The following is a 25,226-nucleotide window of genomic DNA, read 5'->3' on the forward strand; positions in this document are numbered from 1 at the left end:
TTACAACAAACGGCTGGTAGAGACTACACGACATTCCTCCAGGGTTAGTGACATCACCAACCCTAGAATTTACATAAACCCCACCCCCCAGGAACGTGATTTATAGATTATCATGACAAGCTACATAAATTCATCAAAAAACCATTCAGAAATGTTGTCTACATGTTGTCACTTCTTGAGTCTCTCAATCTTTGTCTGACTCCGGTTTGAACATAAAAGGCAAAACGTTTTTTAAATTTTAAGTGCATGAGCTTCTGGTAACACAAGAGCTGTTGAAGCTCCGCCCTCTGTGCCGGGAGCAGCAGCTCATTTGCATTTAAAGGGACAGACAAAAAGTGACAATTTTAACATGCTATGAAAAAATATCTGAGGGGTATTTTGAGCTAAAACTTCACATACACACTCTGGAGACATCACACACTAATTTTACATCTTGTGAAAAGGGTATTATACCACCCCTTTAAAGCAACTTTTGTACATCGTCAACACATGAAGTGCGGGTGGCATGACTTTAGCTGATGTGGTCTTTAGCTTCAAATAAAAAATCTACATATTATTTTAGATCTTCTTGTATTCAAGTTATTTTCATCATCCATTTGATAAAATTGGATGATTAAAAAACAGATTAAAAAACTGAAATTAAAAAACTGAAATATAAAATTATTTAATGTACAAGTGTAATGCTTGTCATTTAAGACAGTATTAAGAGCAGGCGCGCTCAACTCTCAAAATAGTTTATGGGTGCGAGTAATAAAAAACGTTTATCAAAAGTAAAGATGAAAAACCGCACTCTCAGGTTCTATTTTCATACATTTATTATTACCATGTCCTCACAGACGCGTTTCGGCCTAAGCCATCATCAGTGTGTACTATGAAACACCGAAAAGATTGTTTTTTAAAAAGAAACACCTCACAGGTGAACCTCATTCCGCAAATCATCAGCACCTTCAGGTGCATCAAGTTACCAACATTGTGGAAACACCAGGAATAACACAACATACCATATGTAATATCCATGTGACCCTTATGAACAATTTATACAAAAAAAAAAAAAAATAATAATAATTTCAAATTACATGATTTCATAAAAAATAATAATTCAAAGGCAATTCTTCATTTAAACCATTAGGGTATACTGTTTGAAGTGTATAAACAAATTAATTTCAGAATGCATGATAAATACAAAAAAAAAATAAAAAAAAAATAAAAAAAATAATAATAATAATAATAATAATAATATTAATTTCAAATTACATGATTTCATAAAAAACAATTCAGAGACAGTTCTTCATTTAAACCATTAAGGTATACTGTTTAAAGTGTAAAAACAAATTAATTTCAGAATACATGGTAAATACAAACAAAAAAAAATAATAATAATAAAAAAAAAATAATCATAATTTCGAATTACATGATTTCATAAACAATTCAAAGGCAATTCTTCATTTAGACCATTAGGGTATACTATTTGAACTGTATAAAGAAACGTGAATCACTTTTTAAGAAAAAAACAGTCATTTCAGATAATCGAGTTGTCTTATCTACGACATTTTCTCCCCTTTCGGGTAAGATCAAATCAATAGTGAATAAACATTGGCATATTTTATCGAGTGACACACAGATCGGCCAGACTTTTCAAAACCCTCCGCTTTTTGCTTATAAGAGATCACGTAATTTGAGAGATGCTGGTTAGAGCTGATTCTTACACTTCGCCTACCAATTGGCTTACAGCCCTTGATCCGGGCAATTTCCCTTGTAGGAGTTGCATTAATTGTAATGCGATGATTATTTATGGGTAATTCCTTTTCACATCCACGGACCGGCAAGACATTCTCTGTGAGAGGGAGAATTACTTGCCGTACGTCCTTTGTTGTTTACTTGCTCAAATGCCCATGTGGGCTCTGTTATGTTGGTAAAACAAAAAGAGAGTTAAGAACAAGATTACACGAACACAAAAGTAACATACGCAATCACGATATTAAGTCACCCGTGGCGAGACATTTTAATGAGTTTGGACATGATATCTGTACTTTGAAATTTCAAGGCATTGAGTTAGTTAAACCTTTTCAACGGGGTGGAAATAGGGAGCGTTACCTTCTTCAGCGAGAGGCATTTTGGATTTATACACTTCAAACAGTATACCCTAATGGTTTAAATGAAGAATTGCCTTTGAATAGTTTTTTATGAAATCATGTAATTTGTCATTGAAATCATGTAAAAATGTATTTACCATGTATTCTGAAATTAATTTCTTTATACAGTTCAAATAGTATACCCTAATGGTCTAAATGAAGAATTGCCTTTGAATTGTTTATGAAATCATGTAATTCGAAATTTTTTTTGTTTTTTTTTTTTGTTTTGTTTTTTGTATTTACCATGTATTCTGAAATTAATTTGTTTTTACACTTTAAACAGTATACCTTAATGGTTTAAATGAAGAACTGTCTCTGAATTGTTTTTTATGAAATCATGTAATTTGAAATTAATATTATTATTTATTTTTTTTATTTATTTTTTTTTATTTATCATGCATTCTGAAATTAATTTGTTTATACACTTCAAACAGTATACCCTAATGGTTTAAATGAAGAATTGCCTTTGAATTATTATTTTTTATGAAATCATGTAATTTGAAATTATTATTATTTTTTATTTTTTTTGTATAAATTGTTCATAAGGGTCACATGGATATTACATATGGTATGTTGTGTTATTCCTGGTGTTTCCACAATGTTGGTAACTTGATGCACCTGAAGGTGCTGATGATTTGCGGAATGAGGTTCACCTGTGAGGTGTTTCTTTTTAAAAAAACAATCTTTTCGGTGTTTCATAGTACACACTGATGATGGCTTAGGCCGAAACGCGTCTGTGAGGACATGGTAATAATAAATGTATGAAAATAGAACCTGAGAGTGCGGTTTTTCATCTTTACTTTTGTCATTTAAGACATCAATTACTGCTTTGTTTATTCATAAACTGAAGTAACATCAAGTTAACATCTGAGTATTCTACTTTTCATTTTAATATTATGACAACAGCGCCCCCACTAAATAAATATAACATTCTACCGGCCAGGTACTAGGACCTGGTGGAGGCTTCTGCTGCTGTGGAGGCTGCTGCATGAACTACAGAGTGACTGTTAACGGCGAGTATTCATAAATTAGCAAAATAAAGGGGGTGAGGCCTAGGCCTAACTGGCGGTTATGTTGACCAATCACAACACACTCATCCAGCCGTCCAATCAGAGCACACTGCACTTTTCAGAAGGAGGGGATTTATAGAGACAGGAACGTCTCGGTTGCGTATGCAACCCTCGTTCCCTGAAGGAGGGAACGGAGACGTAGTCGACGTCGACTGAATGGGATCACGCTTAGGGAGCCAGTCATCTTCGAGTACTATTGAAACGAGCCAATGAAATTGGCTTGCGTGATTTGCATCACACACTCCGCCACCACGGCGCGGCATAAATACGGAAGTGGATGCACGCACTAGTTGCTTTTTCGCTGAGGTGCCGAGCGTAACTCGGAGTCAGTGGTGGTCCAGCAATAGTGGCAAAGGGACTACGTCTCCGTTCCCTCCTTCAGGGAACGAGGGTGGCATACGCAACCGAGACATTCCCTTTCAGTCGTTCACATTCAACGTAGTCGTCGTCGACTGAATGGGATCCCCCATGAAAACGCCACTAGAGCAGCCACCTTCAAGTGCCTAGACAAAAGGGACAGGGCTTAGGCCAGGGAAGTCACTGCTGTTCCACAGGACCACTGGGAAAGCGTACCCTATCAATGGAAGGAAGGGACGCTGCGGAAGCCACATTCTGACCGAAGGGAGGTAACGTGGAGAAAACACAAATGGACTGGGCAAATGACCGGGCAGTACAACATATGGAGTGTCACTGGGATGACTCCAGCCTATGACAGGGGGAGGATCAACCGAACAGTGAAAACACAGGCTCGCCGGAGGGAGCCGTACCGTGGAATACACATATGGGATCGCCGTAGGGATCACAACATATTGACCCAGCCTAACACAGGTTCCACCAGTGCATGCGAGTGAAAGGCCTGGCTTCGGACGCTGCGCCACGTCCGAAGCCAAAGGGTATGGAGGAACTCAACAGGGTTCAGATAACAAGGGGAACTCACTGGAACAAATTTGCGCACGTATTCAGTCCATAGGAGGGGAATGGCACAGCAAGCCGACACTTCGAACCGGGCTTACAGTGAAACTGACTTCATGTGAAGGGAGCCCATGGAAAGCAGCGGTTCGACACATTGGCTATATTCTAGTGGATGTTTGATAGGTGTCGCCCAGCCCCCAACTTTAATAACATCTGTCAGCAAGGCACATTGTGTCAACGCCTAAGAAGGAGCAATTCTCACTTTGGAGGAGCTCACCACCCAGGTGGGCACGTGCATCTTGGGAATCTTCACCAAGATGAAGGCAACCACTATTACAGTGGGCCAACCTCTGCTTGGAAACAGCCTTCCCTTCTGCTGGTCTCCGTAACAGACAAGAGCTGGTCTGAGATCCAGGCTTTGCATTCTGAGCATGTATAACCACAATGGAGCGGACGAACAGAGAAAAGCCAGGGCTGGGTCTGCCTCCTCCGGGGCAGTGCTTGCAGGCTCACCACCTGGTCCTGTAGGAGAGGTAGGAACCTTGGGAAGCATTTTTAGGTTCCCACAAACCGGGCCAGGGCCAGGGACCAAGGACAGCGAGGTGGAGGACAGGGACCCAGTTCGAGAGGCCCGAAGGCGGCCCGAAGCGGGGTCTGAGTGTGCAGTACAACACTTACCTGACTCTACTAAGTGGCAGGGGATGCGTGAGAAGGCAGATGACCGGGTCCTCGAACCGCACCCAGCTGCTGGCTGGCGAATAAGAGGGGGCTGAAGGGTGCAAGGCTTTGCAGGGTCACACACCGCCAGACTAGCCCTCTTGGGGCCCAGTAACGAGAGAAATTGCTATTTCTTTGAGTATGTGGGTACCGCTGGCTCTGCTTTTCTGGGAGCCAGCAGCAGAACAGACACACACACACCTTCTGCGGCCGGCTCCACGCTGAGACCTGGGTGAGGGGGGAGGAGCTACTCAGGCGATTTCTGGCAGAGAAAGGTGCCGTCCATGTCTTTGTCAACTCCTCATGCACTTCAGGAAAGAAAGGTAACGGAGCGGTGGGCTGAGAAACAGACCGACCCGCTCCGAGAAACCAATCATCCAACCGAGACAGTTCGGAACACGGTGGTTCGTTCCACTCGAGCCCTACTGCCTCAGCGGCCTTTTTAAGCATAGCTGCCATCCCTGGTTCCGGCTCGGGCAACGCTGGTCACCCAGAGGGAGGCAGCGCAGCTGAGTCGTCATCTCCAGAGCCCAGCTCACCCTACGATGCTGCGATGGACATCCTGTCCTCTGGAGGGGCCCCGAATGAAACGGCTGGTCGGTCGGAACTACTCCTGAATCAAAACCAGCTGAGAACCACTGATCTATTAACAGTTCTTATTCTGACAGTTCTGAAAGCTCCCATGGATATTTGATAACAATTCGATGCCCAAAAGATACAGTACATGTTAAAATTACCGCAGGTCTAATTTAGTAGATCAAATAAGAACCAGTCCAGAATAGACTACAGCATTTAATTTTTTTCAGCAAAGAGAAACAAAGCATAAGCATAGAGAGAAAGTGTTTACAGTGGAAGAACAGCAGCACATGGTTGCGGCGCTGTACAAACAGATCGCCTCTGGACAGTTCTGCCAGTGTTTACAGGGCAGTCATAGTTTAGTGCCAGACTGTTAGAGAATCATGCTGGGTGCCAGCTCAGAATGAACAGAAATACACAGCACATGTTTACAAAAGACCATTGAACACCATGGCTGTTTTAAAGTAAAGTTTAACCTTCACAACATCCAGTTACCTGAAGAGCAAAAACAACATCAGGATATAATATCAAAATCCCAAACGAAAGGGTTAGTCGAACCAAGGTGTCAAGGTTCGGCTGGATATCTTTGTAACTACCACATTACAGCGCCAATATTGTTTGAAGAAAATATTCGCTGAACATGCCTTTATACAGTATAGTTTGTGCGTCTTTCTATCCATCTGGTCTTTATCCTGCATTATACGAAATGTCCTTTGGCTTCTGAACTTCTAAATTGCTGATAGTTGGCATGACTAAACCGCCATGAATTCAAAATTCACTTCAATTACGCTTCAGTGGAAAACAAGAGGTCATTGCAGCTTTATACGTCCCAGGCAGCGTGCTGGGGCTTGTCAGAAAAGAGGAAGAAGAAATATGAAAACAGTGTGTGAGAAGGGACACGAGAAGACTATCAGATTAATCCAGATAAGCTTGATTTGTCCCTCTTCAGATGAATAGGCTATAAAGATGATGGAGAATGCTAATGAAGTTTTCCAGCCTGTGGCGCCGTACGTGGAAGAACTGGATTCTATGATTACACAACAACATTCTGAGATACCTTATCAACGTTTCGCATTTTTATCAGGCAACGCACACATGTAAAAAGAAGCCTGAGGGTATATGAATGAATCACTGTAGCTGGTACCACAGCAGCAGTGAAAAGACCAGTAAATGAGATAAATTTGGAAAGGGCAATGAAATTAGCTCGGAGCTTTTTTACTTTTATATACATTATGACCATTCATGTCACGTGCACAGGTGACTGGTCTTTATAAAAACCACTGCATTTGTTTCAGACTAACTGAAATTGAGATATTATGATGCCATCACTGTACCATGCCACAAACCCTGACCGGGATTCTCAAAGCACAGAACATTAGTAGCACATACATAGTGTTTTTATCTCTATGGCACATTGCCCAAAAGCATAATTTTTCCCTAAAGCATCAGTATATCAGCAACATAAAAGATATGCTGGCTAAAGTTGCAGTATTATCAGGAAAACCCGCACTTTTATTGAAAGGAATGCCGTTTCATTTTCAAAGCACTATAGACAACCCAAAAACAATAATCCAATTCAGAAAAATAAATAAATAAAATTATTCAACTTGCTATTTCATAATAGAACATTTCAAAAAGATAGTGCAAATAATTGGCTGCAAACCCGTGTTTTGGCCACAAATGCCTTCCTCCGAACAAACAAAAAATTGTCTCAAGAAAAAGGTTCTCACACAAGAGAGCGCCTTTTCTTGTGAGAACCTTTTTCTTGAGATATTATTTGTACTGTCTTTTTTAAATGTTATGAGCCATTTGAATATATGCTTTTTAATGTGTTTTTTCATTGTTGTTTTATTGTAATGTCTCTCTACAAAATGTACACCTTTGAATGAATAAATCACCGAACGTCTTTGTTTTTGTTTGTCTCTTAAAACAGATATATAGATTCAGCGAGCCTATTCCGAGAAGGGACAAGAAAAAAGCTTTGGCAACTTAAAAAAAAAGAAAATATAGCAGCTTCCATAAAAATACTGCTCAAACTCTAGACAGCCAAAACAAGCTTACTGACATAAACAAAGACACAGAGGGCATCAATACCTTTAGTGCTTGGGTTGACATAGTATTTCCGTCCCTCAGGTGATCTGTAGCTTTTCCAACCCACAGGAAGAGACGCATTCTCGATTTCCTCTGTTGGCATACAGCAGACTACTGGCTTCTGCTACAGAAACAAGCAGCAACAAGATGAATAGATATAAATATAAACTGAAATAAATAAATAAATTTATAATAAAGCTTGACATAAGCTCACATAAGCTTTCTGAGCGCGTTCACCCGAAGCGCGTGCACAACAAAAGCCAGACAGCGCCACGTAAGTAGTGAACTAAGTTCTCTTTCGCGTCTTATATTGCGTTCAAACTGTCAAATACACACAAGCTTTACATAAACACAGTCATTTATATGTTAAGTGAATGTAAATAGTTCTGATGCGTGTCAGAATATTATACATGTGTGTCAGTATCCGCGCTTTTGGTCTTAAAGTGACAGGCAGCCTATAAACCTACTGCAATCTATGTCGTTAAATACTAGAGAAAACACTTACTGGTCTTGACTGAATAACTTCAGTAGCTTTAATGCTACTTTTAAACAAGTACTGTAGCTGAAACATTAAAGCATTACATTTGAACCATATATTGTATTTGTCCTAATTTGTCATTTGCATCTTTATCCTTAATTTTAATAACAAATATAAAATAGTTAAATAAAATAAAGTGAAATAAGATTTTGGTCGTATCACCCACCTTTGGTCTAAATGGTCTGTCATTGTTTATCTTTTTTCTTTTGTTACTACATTTTAAAATAGGGAAATTTGTCTGGCTGTATTGCTCAGTGACTTGCAAAATAGACTCAAAATCCAACATGAAAACGAATTGTGATAAGATCGTGATCCTGCCTGAAAAAAAAACTTGATATGATATTTTAGCCATTTCGCATCTAGTGTATTATATCATTTGTTTAACCTGTTACGTGATGTGGAATTAGCCCCAACAATAAAAACTACATTATTTTAAGCATTTAAATATTATCTTATTAAAACATTGTCATGGTCTGCCTAGATTTTTTGTAAAAGGACTCTTATGTGGAATTATATACCATTCAGTTCTCCTGTGTCTGAATAATATAGCTTGTTTGCCGCTGTGTATTTATAGCCTTGTGTTTCTTTTCAGTTTCGTCAAGTATTGATTCTGTTCTGATGCCAAAGCTGTTAGGTGTTTGACTACTCCTGATATGAGATTATCTTTGTTTTTGTTTATAAATAAAGTTTTACATCTGCATCTGGATCCACCTCTCCATCTCATCTTCCTTTGCCTGACCTGATGTTATAGAATACTGGAACACAAAAAAAACATGGTCTAGCTGATGCTTTCACTGATCTCGTTAGAGAAGGTCTTCCCTTGTTGGGGTATTCCGCCCGGTTCTGGGAGTTGGCCAAGCTCTCCAACATTGATGACATCACTCTGAAATCAATTTCTTGGATTGGGGCTAACTATTATGGGTGGCTGGACTTACCAGAGATCAGGGAATCTCACATGAAGAGAATCATCCTCCTCTGCTTGGAATTTGCATACCTGTTGATGTTCTTGCCCGCACCCATCAAGGACCCAGAGCCAGAGCCCACTGCAGACCAGAGCCTAAGCCAGCCCCAATGTATGTCGCATTAGGTAGTTCGAGGGCATGGAGTCCCACACATCCTCCAGCTGAGTTTGCTGAGCTAAGTCCCCACTGACGTACTATTAGATGAGATGGATGATGTAGTGTTTCATGGTCTACAGTCCCCACTGATGCCATCCAGTCTTCTGTCTCCTTTGTCGTTGCTGGTCCCGCCCATTTCCAAGTCTCCTTTGTCACCACTGGATCCACTCATCTCCAAGTCTCCTTCATTCGCCGCTGGTTCCGCCCATCTCCAAGTCTCCTTTGTCACCACTGGATCCACTCATCTCCAAGTCTCTTTCGTTGCTAATGGTTCCACTCATCTCCAAGTCTCCTCTGTCGCTAATGGTTCTGCCTATCTCCAAGTCTCCTCTGTCACCCCTGGATCCACTCATCTCCAAGTCTCCTTCGTTGCTAATGGTTCAGTCCATCTCCAAGTCTCCTTTGTCGCCACTGGTTCCACTCATCTCCAAGTCTCCTCTGTCACTAATGGTTCTGCCTGTCTCCAAGTCTCCTTTGTCACCACTGAATCCACATCTCCAAGTCTCCTTCTTTGCTAATGGTTCGGTCCATCTCCAAGTCTCCTTTGGCGCCACTGGTTCCGCTCATCTCCAAGTCTCCTTTGTCGCCACTGGTTCTCCTCATCTCCAAGTCTCCTTCGTTGCTAATGGTTCCGCCCATCTTCAAGTCTCCTTCATTCGCCACTGGTTCCGCCCATCTCCAAGTCTCCTTCGTTGCTAATGGTTCTGCCTATCTCCAAGTCTCCTTTGTTACCACTGGATCCACTCATCTCCAAGTCTCCTTCGTTGCTAATGGTTCCGCCCATCTTCAAGTCTCCTTTGTCACCACTGGTTCCACTCATCTCCAAGTCTCCTCTGTCGCTAATGGTTCTGCCTATCTCCAAGTCTCCTCTGTCACCACTGGATCCACTCATCTCCAAGTCTCCTTCGTTGCTAATGGTTCAGTCCATCTCCAAGTCTCCTTTGTCGCCACTGGTTCCACTCATCTCCAAGTCTCCTCTGTCACTAATGGTTCTGCCTGTCTCCAAGTCTCCTTTGTCACCACTGAATCCACATCTCCAAGTCTCCTTCTTTGCTAATGGTTCGGTCCATCTCCAAGTCTCCTTTGTCACCACTGAATCCACTCATCTCCAAGTCTCCTTCGTTGCTAATGGTTCGGTCCATCTCCAAGTCTCCTTTGGCGCCACTGGTTCCGCTCATCTCCAAGTCTCCTTTGGCGCCACTGGTTCCGCTCATCTCCAAGTCTCCTTTGTCGCCACTGGTTCCTCTCATCTCCAAGTCTCCTTCGTTGCTAATGGTTCCGCCCATCTTCAAGTCTCCTTCATTCGCCACTGGTTCCTCTCATCTCCAAGTCTCCTTCGTTGCTAATGGTTCCGCCCATCTTCAAGTCTCCTTCATTCGCCACTGGTTCCGCCCATCTCCAAGTCTCCTTCGTTGCTAATGGTTCCGCCCATCTTCAAGTCTCCTTCATTCGCCACTGGTTCCTCTCATCTCCAAGTCTCCTTCGTTGCTAATGGTTCCGCTCATCTCCAAGTCTCCTTTGTCGCCACTGGTTCCTCTCATCTCCAAGTCTCCTTCGTTGCTAATGGTTCCGCCCATCTTCAAGTCTCCTTTGTCACCACTGGTTCCACTCATCTCCAAGTCTCCTCTGTCGCTAATGGTTCCGCCCATCTTCAAGTCTCCTTCATTCGCCACTGGTTCCGCCCATCTCCAAGTCTCCTTCGTTGCTAATGGTTCTGCCTATCTCCAAGTCTCCTTTGTTACCACTGGATCCACTCATCTCCAAGTCTCCTTTGTTGCTAATGGTTCCGCCCATCTCCAAGTCTCCTTTGTTACCACTGGATCCACTCATCTCCAAGTCTCCTTCATTGCTAATGGTTCTGCCCATCTCCAAGTCTCCTTTGTCACCACTGGATCCACTCATCTCCAAGTCTCCTCTGTCGCTAATGGTTCTGCCCATCTTCAAGTCTCCTTTGTCACCACTGGATCCACTCATCTCCAAGTCTCCTTCGTTGCTAATGGTTCCGCCCATCTTCAAGTCTCCTTTGTCACCACTGGTTCCACTCATCTCCAAGTCTCCTCTGTCGCTAATGGTTCTGCCTATCTCCAAGTCTCCTCTGTCACCACTGGATCCACTCATCTCCAAGTCTCCTTCGTTGCTAATGGTTCAGTCCCTCTCCAAGTCTCCTTTGTCGCCACTGGTTCCACTCATCTCCAAGTCTCCTCTGTCATTAATGGTTCTGCCTGTCTCCAAGCCTCCTTTGTCACCACTGAATCCACTCATCTCCAAGTCTCCTTCTTTGCTAATGGTTCGGTCCATCTCCAAGTCTCCTTTGTCACCACTGAATCCACTCATCTCCAAGTCTCCTTCGTTGCTAATGGTTCGGTCCATCTCCAAGTCTCCTCTGTCACCACTGAATCCACTCATCTCCAAGTCTCTTTCGTTGCTAATGGTTCGGTCCATCTCCAGGTCTCCTTTGTCACCACTGAATCCACTCATCTCCAAGTCTCCTTCGTTGCTAATGGTTCGGTCCATCTCCAAGTCTCCTTTGGCGCCACTGGTTCCGCTCATCTCCAAGTCTCCTTTGTCGCCACTGGTTCCTCTCATCTCCAAGTCTCCTTCGTTGCTAATGGTTCCGCCCATCGGCCTCACCCTCGTTGTCTCTCTTCAGCCTCTGGGCTCTGCCTTCTGTGGTTCTGCCCTGCTGCTCTGATCCACTTTGGGCTTCCTGGTCTCCAGCTCCGCCCAGGTGTGTCGATCCCCTGGCTGTACCTTGGGCCCTCCAGGACTCCATCTCAGCCTGTCGACCCATAGGCTCCACGCTCCCATTGGCTACACCTTGCTCTGGCAAGCCCTACGTTTCCACCTCGGTCCCACAAGCTTGAGGTGAAGAGCTTCATCTTCATCCCCTCAGCTCTGCCATGCCTTTCATCTCAGTTTTGTCTAGTATTGGCCTTGTGCTGGTGCCAAAGCTGTTATGTTTCACTACTCCTGTAATGTGGATTAACAGGTAAACTCTTCCTTTACCTGATCTGACCTTACAGACATATTACTGGGAGATACATTTTTTTCTTACTTTTTTGGCCATATAAATATCAGAATCTGCACTAAATTGCAAATGTTTGCTCAGGTTGAGCCTCTGGATAAAACTGAATTGAAATTGCAAATTTTGGCTCAGTTTGGGCCTCTGAATAAAACTGAATTGAACAAAATAAAAGTGTTTTTCCTCTTCGAGTATGAGCTCCATATTCTAAATTTATCATCCTAACCATAAAAGCCTGATGTATCAAATGATACTCACCAAAAAACACTTGCACATTTTTTTTTTTTAGATTGTCTAAATTAACTGTTCCATTTCAAATTAACCATAAAAAAATATATTTTTCTGACTATATTAATTAATTGTCTGGATTTACAGTGTTAATTAAATGTATACATTTGAAAACAATTATAAAATGTTTAATGATACATTTTAAAATATTTTATACTACAGGGCCGTTGAATGCTTGAATCTGATTGGTTGACGAACGTTCTAAGGTGTGCATTACTTTCAGGGAAACGCACAGCTAAAGTAGTTCCAGGCAGGTCTTGACCGCATTACATTTCCATATCACTTCGCGTAGTCAACTGTAATAACGGAAAATAGGATACAATTCATAACAAGAAAAAGCATTTAGCCCCATGCGCTTGATCTGGAATTTTCAATGTCTAGCTTCACAATCAATGGAAACATGCAGTTTAATTTGAATAAATAAAGTACATAGTCCTATATAATCAATAGAAAATTAAACTGAATAGGCTAAATAAATGGATAGTCCTGCAGCACGGATTTTTATTGCAGATAATATATAACAAATAAATAATTATTGATAGGCCTACTTGTTAAAGGGCTTTGTGTTTCATTTATTTGTCTAGTCTACTGTCATCTGTCAATAATAGAAACAAATGAATGAACGAATTAATTAAAACGAATTGAATTAATATATAAATAATAATATTGACGCACATGCTTTTCTGTCTCATTATTGCAACATCTCTCTCTAATAACTGCATTAATAACTGGGGACACACTTTAAGGCCGGTTATGAATGTAATTTGATTCTTATGACTGATCATGTCCAAACGCGTGTTCAGCGCGTTCAGTCTGTGTTCAAAGTCGGTGTTTAAAATATGCTGCGATGAAAACGGTCAGAGAATGTGTCAGCTAGTCGTGTGTCCCCAGCATTAGTCTGCTATCAGTGGCTCAAACCTCCGTTACTAACTCTAAAATGACGTTTTGGAATTAGCAACGGAGGCATTGGATTAGATGCGTAAGAAATTAGTCCTACATACAAGAGCGTTTTAATGACAAAAACTTTACAAACGTCTAGAAATACATAATCTGAACAATGTTTCGAGATGTGGTAACTGTATAAGCGTAATAATTGACTTCAGGCCGTTGAATTATTAGAAAAATAATGCACACCCGAGGTGTAACGGCCACTCCGCTTCGCGTCGTGACCGCATTACCACCTCGGGTGTGCATTATTTTTCTAATAATTCAACGGCCTGTCGTCAATTATTCCTTACATATTAATAATAGGTCTCTCTACCGAAGAAGCAGCCATATGTTTAAGTCACCAACTGTGTTACTTGCATAAAAATATGACCATATGGAACTGTTCAGGAAAGCTATTTGAAAACAAACATTTTTAGTGCAGCAATTAAACAGTGTTTAAAAAAAGAATGAACACTGGCCATCTCAGCACAGAGCAACTCATAGAATAAGGCAAATATTAAGGGCTAATAACTGAATAGCACAGGCGATTGTGCATTTTACAGCAGCAGTCAGTGAGGACTACTGTGGTCTGATCCCTCTTTTGATGCATAACATAAAAGAGATTCCACACCCACTCCGTCCACCCCCACTTTTCTCTCTATCTGAACCTCTCTACCTACATCTGTCCCTTTATCTATCTGCCTTATCTACTAAAAGTCTGTGAAGGAAGCACGGAAAGTGGAGGTTTTTCTCCATGAAGCAGCTTTTGTTCCATGCCACAAGCAGTCATTTTAGTGAAACCCAGGAAAAAGGGAAGTATCCGTCAGCAAAAGCAACTAAAAAGCATTCAACTGGCCGCTATAGTTGACAGAATTTAATTACAAACTTTCTTCAGGATATCAGATTAGGAAATTACTTTAGAGAAAGTAACTTTTCTTTTTTCAACTTTGTAATTGAACATTATGGTTGTTTAAGGAAGGGGTTTTCAAATATTTTGATGACAAAACATTCAAATGCAGCTATTTTGATGCATAAAAAAAAACATTTATACAGTGTAGTGTTGTTTTCTATACAGTTTTAAGGAATTAATTATTTTATTATATTGAAATTACCTTTACAACTTTGTAATTGAGCATTATCTCAATGATGGATCAGTAACGGTTCCTGATCGAGCTTATAGCCTCCATTCACTGCAGTAATGAAAAGGAAAGCACAAACTTTATTACAGTTCATTTTATGGATATAAAGTTTACCAGTTTATTAAGTACCCCCCGAAAAGGCATTAAGTCTGTATATATTTGTCACCAGAGCATGAGCTCTTGAAGCTCTGCCCTCTTCTTGAAAGGGGCCCGGGAGCAGCAGCTCATTTGCATTTATAAGGACACACGTTTTTGCTCACCCCCCAAAAATGGCAATTTTAACATGCTAAAAAAATAATGATCTGTGGGGTATTTTGAGCTAAACCTCCCTTCCACACTCTGGGGACATCAGAGACTTATTTTACAGCTTGTAAAAAGGGGCATAATAGGTCCGCTTTAAAATTAATCAGGTTAATAGATATAAATTAGTTATCGTCATTTTACAAACTCTGCTAATACAGCAAATTCTTAAAGTATTATTTGAAAAATATTTACTTTGTTTTTTACATTGACAGTGTATCAGACATATGCTTTTTTTTCCTGTTCAAACTTAGTACTCACATATAAATTCACATATTTGTAAAAATCGCAACAAAATCAAATGATTTCTGACCAGTCGAGAAAACAGAACTAGATAGTTGTATTATTCAGTTTTGTGAATGTGAAAAAAGTACAATGTAAAAATGTAATGTGAATGTAAAAAAAAAAAAATTCAACTTACAGTATTTTACAGTATTTTCTTCCATTTTAAGTTGATACACAATAATACTCCAAAATTGGCACACAAATTTGCTGATTATGTTTTGATGTGATTATATGATTATGTTATTTGTGTACTAATTATAAAGTTCAGTTTTACGGCCCATTCCATAACCAACAAATAGTGCAACCATGTCCTAAATTTAGACTCAACATTATTGTGATTTTCAGTGATCAACAGGCACTAAGCCAAGCATATTATTATAGCAGAAATCATAATTTGATATTGCCTCTGACTCCAGCTCTACTATTAGTATCCATAGAAACCAACTGGCCACATACAGTATCAATGATTTGACCGATTTAAAAAAAAAGAAAAAGATTAACTCAATTCATACGCTGAGCTGTATTCAATAGGGGCTACTAACATAACCCTCTCACAAATGTATGAGGGAATTTGCTTTGGCCCAAATCCTAACAGAAGAGCCGTACTACTAGAGAAAGCCAATGAATATTACTATAAACAAACCAGAATTCATTTGACGTGGGCTTTTTCTGTTCTCCTTCAAGACAAGAGGAGGATTTAAAGAGACAAGGGGGAAGGTCGACAGCAGGGGCTTGAGAATACAGATACTCTCAGAGCTGCAATGGCAAGGTCTGAAATTTGATACAATTATTATTTTTATTTTTTTTGACAGCACTTCATTAAGGAATATGAAGAAATGACTGAAATAGGTCAACACAGGCTTAGAGGGAGACACAAAGAAAATAATTCACATTTATTTGCACATTCTATTTGTGTTGTTTTAGCAACCAATTCACTAAAGTAAAGGCACAAACACACACAATTTAAACTATGAAATTCCTATCTTGCGGGTTGGTTTAGAGTGAGGTTACAATGGATGCAGCAGACTACCACAATCTGACATACTTTACTGGGGCTGTACAGTATGACCCTTTAGTATCATTTAAAGTAAAAATATAGGTTATTTATTGGCATCTATGATTCCTTGAAGAACCTTTAACGTCCATAGTCACTGTCACAAAGGTTCTCTAGATCTTCAAAATGTCATTCAAACAAACAAACAAAAAAAAGGCCCTTTCAAGAACTGTTCACTGAGAGGTTCTTTGAGAAACCAAAAATGGTACTTGCATTGGCATTGCTGGTATGGCATTGCTGTGAAAGCCCCCTCAGGAACCTTTATTTTTAAGAGTGTTAAAAAAAAAAAAAAAGAATAAGCTATGACAAGATGCATTGACCAAAAAGGATGCTATTGCAATATTTACAATTTGTTCGCTGAAGTATCAAGAGGCAACTTGTTGCTGAAGAACTTTACAATGGCTGGATTAATTTATCACCTGAGATCACGATGAGATTATTTTACCCAGTTACACAAAATTACCAAAGCTTTAATTTTCGACTAAATAAAAAATTCGGTTTTGATGTATTGAATGAAAACAAATGGTATAAATGAACAAAGTCCATGACAAATGAGTCAATCTCTCCAGCAACCGTCTTGTTTGTCCTGCCATTATTTCTGTGTAGCTATATCACCATGAAACACATTTGCATTTGGCTGCTTTGGCCCACCCTCAAAGAACAGTTGGGTAAGTGGTATTGCTATGTGGGAAAAAAAAAAAAGTTTAAAATTCCAGTATACAGATGCCATTGTTACCATAGACATAATACTGTTTACAGCTGCTCATGAAGCCACAGGAGCTGAAACCCGGTTACGGTAAGAGGTGTCACATTTCCCACAAACGCTCAGTAGACCAATCACAAAAGACTGTGCTTTTCAGAAAGATGGGCTTTAAAGGGATAGTTCACTTTGAAATTAAATTTTGGTATGTTTTAGTTTACCTCAAAGGCATCCAAGATGTAGGTGTCTTTGTTTCCGCAGTAGTTTCAATTTTGATATTTTTAGGTCAAACCGTTCTTGTCTGTCAGTCATATGAATTGTCACACCTTTAGTGCGGTTGGGGAAGTTGTAATAATCTGATTGGTCAGTTTGAATGTCTCACAATTGGGTTTTAGTCACATGGTCATGGAAGGGATAAAAGAAGATTGTAATTTTTTCTCTGTCTATTTTTATGCTCTGGCTCTCTGATTCTCTGGGTCCCTTTCTTGGGGCTCTCTTCCTTTACCTCCTATTTTCTTTGTCTCTCTCTCTCTCTCTCTGGTAACATTTTTCATATATGCTGGGTATGATTAATGGTAGAAGTTATCATCATCTCATACATCTATTTTGTAACTATTTTAAGTGTAAACATAACCATATTTTGTCATTAAACCTTTTCAGTTACATGTGCTAACTAGTTTTGATTTGGTATTGACTTTGAAGTGCTACATATTGCAATACAGTATTGTCACTCTCTATAGCAACGCTCTCCCACATATTAAGCTATTGTAACTGTGCTTATTTCCGTCGTTGGTATAAGTGGCAGTGGGTGGAATAGACAAGAAATGTACAGTTTTCTACTGTTATCTTGCTGACAACTTTTCTTTAGTCATTCGGCAGTCTTGCAGCTTGAACCACTGCAGGAAATCCACCCTTACATTATCATTTGATAAACGTTTCACCAGCACAAGACCTCACATCTCCTTTTTTCACTAGCTGAGGTTTACGTATGAGAACCTTTTTCCTGGTTTAAGCCGAAGCCATTTGGCACCTCTCCTTTTATCCACGTATTGTTTACTCTTCTTTTGAAGCTTTGCCAGTCTCTCGTGAACATTCCTGCAGTCATCTTTAGCGCGGACAGGCAAGATGTTTGATTCAGTACGCATCGGTCGACCTCTAATCAGCTGAAAAAGAGTCGCACTGATAGTGGCATGCTGAGTCGCTCTGTACCATCTCGCAACATCCTTGTGACCTCAGGCTTCCAGGGTGTCTGTTGTAATTCTGCTAACCGGATGCTTTTTCAGGACCCTGTTGAAACGTTCAACACAGCAGTTCGACTGCGTATGATACACACTTGAGCGGATGTGTTTAATCCCGCCTTCCTTCAGGAACTTACTCAAGACAGATGAAACAAACTGTGGACCAATATCGGTCACAATTGTAGGATTTCCCTCACATGAGTCACGGTGGTGGCAGTGACATTAGCGGCCAACGCAACTTCAGGCCATTTGCTAAAGTAATCCACCAAACATATGGCAAAACGACAATAATACCTCCCTTTCTCAAACGGCCCCATGATATCCACCGCAACCTTCTGGAATGGACCTTGCGAAAGCTCAATAGGCTGCAGAGGAGCTGGATGCGTTCTGGCAGTTTTGTCAGATGACTGAGGCCCTGTTTACACGAGAACGCTCGCGGGTGAAAACGTAAAAATATTTTATCAGATGTGCCTTTCGTTTAGACGGCGACGGCGTTTTTGGGGCTTAAAAACGCAAAAAAGTGAAACCACCCTCCAGAGTGGAAATCTTAAAAACGCTCCACCGTCGCTTTTCCGTCTAAACGGTAAAAACGCAAAAGTCTGCTAGACAGTGAAGGCACCGATCAGTGCTTCACATTGCCACCTAGCCGCCTGGAGTGCATACTACATTGAATTTCACACACTTTTGCGTCACCGTATGCACGCAGATTTCCCCCCCCATAACGCTCGTCTAAACGCAGAATAAAAAGTGATCACTTTTGCGTTTTCTCTTCAGATCGTTTCCGTGTAAACGTAGCCTGACAAGTGCCAAATTATGCAATAACTGTCACGGTTCATGAATTCGCCGTCTCTCTCTTGTCTGTGTTTGTGTGTGTGTGTGTGTGTGTGGGTAGAGCTGCTGATCACTGTGCTGATCAGCACCCCAATCATGATTGATCAGCATGCCAGCTGCAGATGATCAGCGCTGCCTATTTAGTCTCTCTGTTTTCACCTTGTCTTTTGTCAGATCGTTGTTTGGATGTTCCTGTCTGTTCCCGCCTGACCAGTTACTGTTGCTGCCTGTTCATTTGTCCTGCACGTCCGCCTTCACTTCATGAGTATCTCTCGGATTATTACCGCCGTCAACTTCCGGATCTTTGCCGTCTTCTTCACTCATCTCACGGGATCTTCACGTCTGGAATGGGCTGTACTACGGCGTCCCTGTGTCACTAAGTGTTTGCTTCCCTGGACATTGTTTCATCTCATCATCATCATCTCTGTTCCTGCATTTACCAATAAACTCACTTTTACTTGCAATTGAATCCATCTTATCATTTCATCACAATAACTGAATGTACCAACTCTTCCATGTGCGGCCACCATTAAAGTTCTCTAGTCTTTGTTTGGTGCTCACGAGTCCAGGGTAGTTGTTATGTGCGAGATGAAAAAGGAAGGGGATTGCGTGATCATCCCTCACCGTGAACTGACGACCCCACAGGTACGTCCTACATCGCTCTACATCCTGACAACACAGAGCGTGTAGTTGAGTTCACTTTCACGTACACCCTCAGCTAGCCTGGCAAGCCAGACCTACATCAAGATGTTAGGTCTGGCAACTCACCATAGACACGGCTCAATCCGAGGGGCGGGATAAACGGCTGTCTTTCAAATTCCCTCTGCACGCAATAGGACAGCGCTTCAACCAACCAGAGCGTTTTCCCAACAGCGGAGCTAACGTTAGTTGATAGATTCAACTTTTGAATCTGGCCGGCAAAACTACGAACACATCTTCCTTTTTTAAGAATGACTTAAGTGCCGTTCTTTGCTCTTTTCTCAAAGAAAAACTTAAATCCAAGTCCTCCAGAGTCGTGGCCAAAGCCGATTTGAAAGACTGTTCTCCAGCAGCAGCTCTTCTTTGTTTTCAAGTAGCAGGGAACCGTCGCAACTCTGTCGTCATCATGTTAAGCCCGCCCCGCCTACTCTATACACGATGTGATTGGCCTGACCCAATTTAGGTTTTTCCAGCTCCTAAAGTCAATGGAGAGTTGCTAGACTACCCTGGCTGCAAAATACATTTTTCTGCCGCTAGGGTGCGTCTAGATTTCTAGGCTAACTCTCAGCTGCATAAAGAAAATATTCAGAGAAAATATAAACGCCGCTGAGAGTGTACGCGAAAGCAAACGCAACTACATGCGGGATGCTCTGTGTTGTTGGGATGCAACTGCGATGCAACCAGTCCCTCCTTCAGTTCCGTGAAACTTTTCTCTGCCTCCACTGTCCAGTCGAAAGAATTTCACAATAAATCTCTCAGTGGTTCCACTACAGTAGTGTAGTTGGGAATTAATTTATTGAACCAAGAAGTTAAAACTAAGAAGGATCTGAGAGCTTGTTGATTGGCTGTAAATGTGGCCCTCTACAATGGCCTTGATGTGGTCAGGATTTTGGTGAAGACCATCACAAGAAAGAATGCGAGGACAATATATATATGTAAGGGATAATCCACGGCTAGCCATGCATTAAAGGATTTTAATGCACGACGTAGAGGCGAAGAACCACCCGACGCAAAGCGAAGTGCATTAAAATTCTTTAATGCATGGCTAGCCGTGGATTATCCCGCTTATACCTTGGTTATTTGCCAAGTTAAAAATAAGTTAAAGCTGTAACTGATGTTTACAGTGTAATTTTTTAACAGACGTGTAAAAATGACGGTTATTTCTTAAGCTTAGGCTCGTCAGTTCTTGCACTCCGTCCGCTTTAAATAAAGTAGAGCCATCGGATTGCTTTTATTTGAATGAATTCACATTTATTTAAATTCATTATTTAAAGAGAGAGACAGAGAACTGAAGGAGAAGGAACAGAGAGAGAGAGAGAGAGAGAGATGCGTGCGCGAGTTAACGTTACCTTTGTGTGTCGATCTCTTCTTTAAAGTCTAGCAGCTACAGCCTACCTAAACGTTTTCATATGCGTCTCTCACTCTGCTTGCAAGTGTATCTGTGTTACTATGGTTACCAATGTAGCGGATTAATTTCGAACTGTAATCAAACTGACTGGAACTACCTGTGCATTAAACGGTTTTATTACATGGCTTGGCTGAATTCCAATGTAGAATGCGGTCTGTTATTTCTTTATAACAGACCGCTGCGGAGTATAACAGACCGTTGCCATGAAAAACAGCGCGTTGCTATGGACGCGGAACGGACTATTTTCTTTGGCGGAAGCAATACAATCGTTTTTAAATCAATAAACTCCTTTTTAAATCAATAATTCGTGTCAAATTATTTATTTATTTTGTAGGTAGCCATGTAATAAGCGGGATAATGTATAGAGAGGCGGTCGTTATAGCGAATAACAAGCCCTTCAGGCTGTCAAGACCCCTCCGCTTCGCGTCGGGGTCTCGTTCAGCCTGTCGGGCTTGTTATTCGCTATAACAACCGCCTCTCTATACATTATCCCTTACTTACTGCACACCTTCCAGCCAATCAGAATCGAGTATTTAAACAGCCCATGGTATAAATTGCATTTAATTTATTTAGAATATAGTTAATATAATCCAAAAGTCAAAAGCACATTTTGAGTACAGTCATACCTGGAAACAAATCCTGTTCAAATAGTCTATATGGGCCATTCTACAGAATTGGTTCAAAGTCACAGTTGGAAACATCTTGAAAAAAAGTGTCTTGTCTTTTCCCACAAATTTTGTATGCATGCAAATTGTATAATATCCAAGGTAAACATTTCTAGTAATTGTGCTGTTAATTCTCATACTATGTTTTCAGAAAGTTTTGGAATATTGATCACCTCCCCAAATTTGTCTCTAATAAAACACAATAATAAATGATTTAATGAGAAGGCTTATATTGACCTATTAAGATTTTGTTTACATCTACCTTGTAAATATATTTTTTGCTATTTTATTAAATAGTTTTTTACATGTAAATCAACAACAATTTTAAAAAATATTTCAAGTGTAATCTTTCTTTGTAAAAACCATACATTTTATCATATGTATTTCAAAGTTAAGGATTCATTAGTTTGAATATACATTGGAACAAACACTATAATAACATCTTAGTTGATAGTTCAATATTCTTTATTTTTGACAAAACATCCCATACCATATATTTAACATATGAGCAGAAATTGGCAAACAAAAGCTTATTTAATGTGACAGTAGTCTATTTTACAGTAAAAACTTTATAATCTTTCCAAAATAGTCAACGAAATCGTTTAAACTTTCATACTTCGTCTGTAACATTTCATTTTTATGATATATTAATATAGGGCATATAATGTTAATTTGCAGTTTAATACATTGCTTATACAAAGACATTTTATTTCAACATATTTCAATTGATTTTTACTCATCTCAGTATAGCAATATAGTCTGGGAAAAGCTAAACTAGAAGATGTGTTCATGTTCATGTAAAAATAGCATGTTTACTAATGTTAGTGCCTGTAGTAAACAACAGCGCACATCTGTGCCGTACATTCACACATAGACACGCGATTCATATTTAAAGTCTTTTTGCAGTTTACATACACTATATTGCACTTAAGAATAAAGAACTTACTATTCACATTCCTCAGCTGGATCCGTTGCTCCTCGAAATGAAACCGAAACCAGCACTTCTAAGGTACATTTTCCTTAGGATTATATTAATATTACGCTATGATTATTCCTCACAGCGTCGTAGGACGACAAAGTACATGAATATGATAAAACTTGAGTTTTATCGAGTTGATGTGGGCGTTGATAGGTTTGCATGGGTCGCTTCAGATCATTTGCATTTCAATAGCGCGTGCTCTCCATAGGTGTGTTCACATTAGCAGATAATGAGAACGACTGACATCTCTCTCTTTTCATACGGATTACATAAATAGAGAATATTTGTTTTCGTTTTTAATTAGATAATTTAATAGTAGACACTTAAATGTTAATACAAATATATTGCTCATGCTAGTGAGACTAGTATTCGCTGAGTTTTGTTTAAGTTTCGAGAAAAGTTAGAGTTTTGTAAAAAGTTCACGGAGACGGAGAGGCAGAAAGCATAGCCTGTTTTGTTTTCGATTGTAAGTGGACATTTTACATCTTATTTTTATTTTTACATTTATTTTTTCATATTTCTTATGTCTGTATGTCTAATGACAGAGTATTTTAAGTCTATTTTGCTGCTATGTGAAAAAAATCCAGCAAAACGCGCCGGCACATTTGTCGACCCCAGAGGGTTAACTGTGGATTTGCAAACATTTGCGAAGTGTCCTTTTTTCCACATGACTTACAGGTCACTGATGCAGCGGGACAATTTTTAGCATTTGCCAGATGATACAGTGAACCACACTTGAAGCAGAACTTTTCCTGTTTCATTCCATCAGGCTCTGGTGGAGGCTTTCTCGGCTGTTTCCCGGAGCGAAATTTCTGCTGCCTTTGGAAAGTGGATTTATGGATTGCAATAGCCCCCATTGGGAATGGAGGCGTTTTGCACTGCTGATTTCGCCTGATGTGCCAAAGTCAAGGCCCGTAGCAAAGTAAGATCATCCTCAAGCAGAAGTCTGTCTCTGACTTGACAAAGGTGTGCATGCTCTATTAATTGGTCTCTGATCATTTCGTCCTCCATCTCCCCAAACGCACATGGTGCAGCAAGATCTTTACAATCTGCCACCATGTTAACATTCAGGACAAAATGCCTCTCAAGGCGCTGTTATTGCGTCTTCCATTGTTGCCCCAGTGTTAGGTAGAGTATAAAAGAGTCTCTGTCCTTCCATCCAAAGGCAGTGTTAGAGGATTGCTCCGCATCTAGCATCAGTCCATCCACCTGCAGAAGCATTTATTACCGCAAGGAAATTTTCTACAATTCTTCACCAGATCATAACGGGAAGGGTAGGCTCGTCAGGCAGGGTAAATGGAGCAGGAGCAGGGACGGAAGATGCCATCCTCGCCAATTTGTTATATTTTCACATAGTATTAGTATGTGACACATAGTATTTCACATAGCATTGCTTACTTTTCACTCACTTTATTCTCTACGTTCTTTCCCCCTTACGTTCGCATAAAGCTCCCCCTACTGGACACAATCGTTTTTTTCAGAACACTTGCCATAAAACATAAATGATGCACGTTCACATGAAGCAAGTGTGAAAAAAAACATACCAACCTTTTTGTGTGTGAGTAAAGTTACTGTACGTGGCGAACAGGACAAGGCCGAGGGCCGTGAGAGATACGAGGTGCGATACGCAGGTGTGGCTCATTAGTAATCACGCCACCGGCCTCGCGCCGCTCTCTCACGGGCCTCGTCCTGCTCGCCACACTGTACATCCAATTTCACGAATTTGTTGTCATTACCACATAACATCTAAAACCCTGAACTGACTGCACAAAAGACGTGAACAACTTTACGTGTTTTAACATCTTAATTAATGTAAGTGCTTTTATAAAATGCTGAGCTTCACATTTTAAGTGCGTTTAAGTGTGGTAATCAACATTATGCTACAAATTCCATTGATTGAGCCTAAACCAGAATATTCCTTTAGGTAACATACAGAGGCATACACTCTTTAAAAACATAACAAAGCTCTTACCATGATATTTCAATCGAACCTTTCCCAGCGGTGTGAAAAGTAGTTCACTTTAAGTACGTACGGCCCTGTGCACATCCAAGAGCCGTCCAAGTGTTTCAAGAGAGGCAGCCAAACTTCTCACACATGGAACTTCTCACTCCTTCATGCATCAAATGGCCTATGGTCAGAGCTAAAGACACAGAAAGAATGAACTAGCCTGAAAATCACTTAGCACTTTTTTTTTTCTCTCTTTTCATGTTTCACAAAAAAAGGGGTCAGACAAAAAATGTCTTGCTCTGGTGTCTGGGCTGGAGTGATTTCTGAAAGCCTTTGTTTTGGGAGTTCCAGATGTAGGAAAACTAAGAGAGACTAGTGCCGTAATCTGGCCGTTCTCTGAGGGCTTAACAGCAGCACAATGTCTGACACTGTTTGAATGGGCCGATGGCACTCTCTTAAGCAACAAGGCCTGTTTTGTGCTGTCAAACTCTCCTTTTCTACTAAATCAAATTGAGCCTTGTGTGCGGCGCCTGCTGCCCATGCAGTCCCTCACTTCCTCCTTTAATGGCACTCTCAAACAGAGCTAGAA

At 40.5% G+C, this 25,226-nt stretch overlaps 1 protein-coding gene across 2 annotated transcripts in view; it reads right to left on the reverse strand.

Moving 5' to 3' along the window:
- The window catches only part of gas7a (growth arrest-specific 7a), a 64,295-nt gene extending 39,616 nt beyond the window's left edge, over positions 1 to 24,679 (reverse strand). The window contains exons 1-2 of one of the 2 annotated variants that reach the window (XM_079874906.1): positions 24,662 to 24,679; positions 7,502 to 7,622 (exon numbers count right to left, since the gene is read on the reverse strand). In XM_079874906.1, coding sequence (XP_079731032.1) covers positions 7,502 to 7,622; positions 24,662 to 24,664 — 124 coding nt within the window. In that variant the 5' untranslated portion in view covers positions 24,665 to 24,679. Of the gene's footprint in view, positions 1 to 7,501; positions 7,623 to 7,712; positions 7,872 to 24,661 lie in introns of those variants that run through there. The other variant, XM_079874907.1, reaches the window with a different exon arrangement.
- Between the last annotated feature and the right edge of the window lie 547 nt (positions 24,680 to 25,226).

The sequence above is a fragment of the Squalius cephalus genome, assembly GCF_949319135.1.
Source record: "Squalius cephalus genome assembly, chromosome: 1".
NCBI classification, from domain to species: domain Eukaryota; kingdom Metazoa; phylum Chordata; class Actinopteri; order Cypriniformes; family Leuciscidae; genus Squalius; species Squalius cephalus.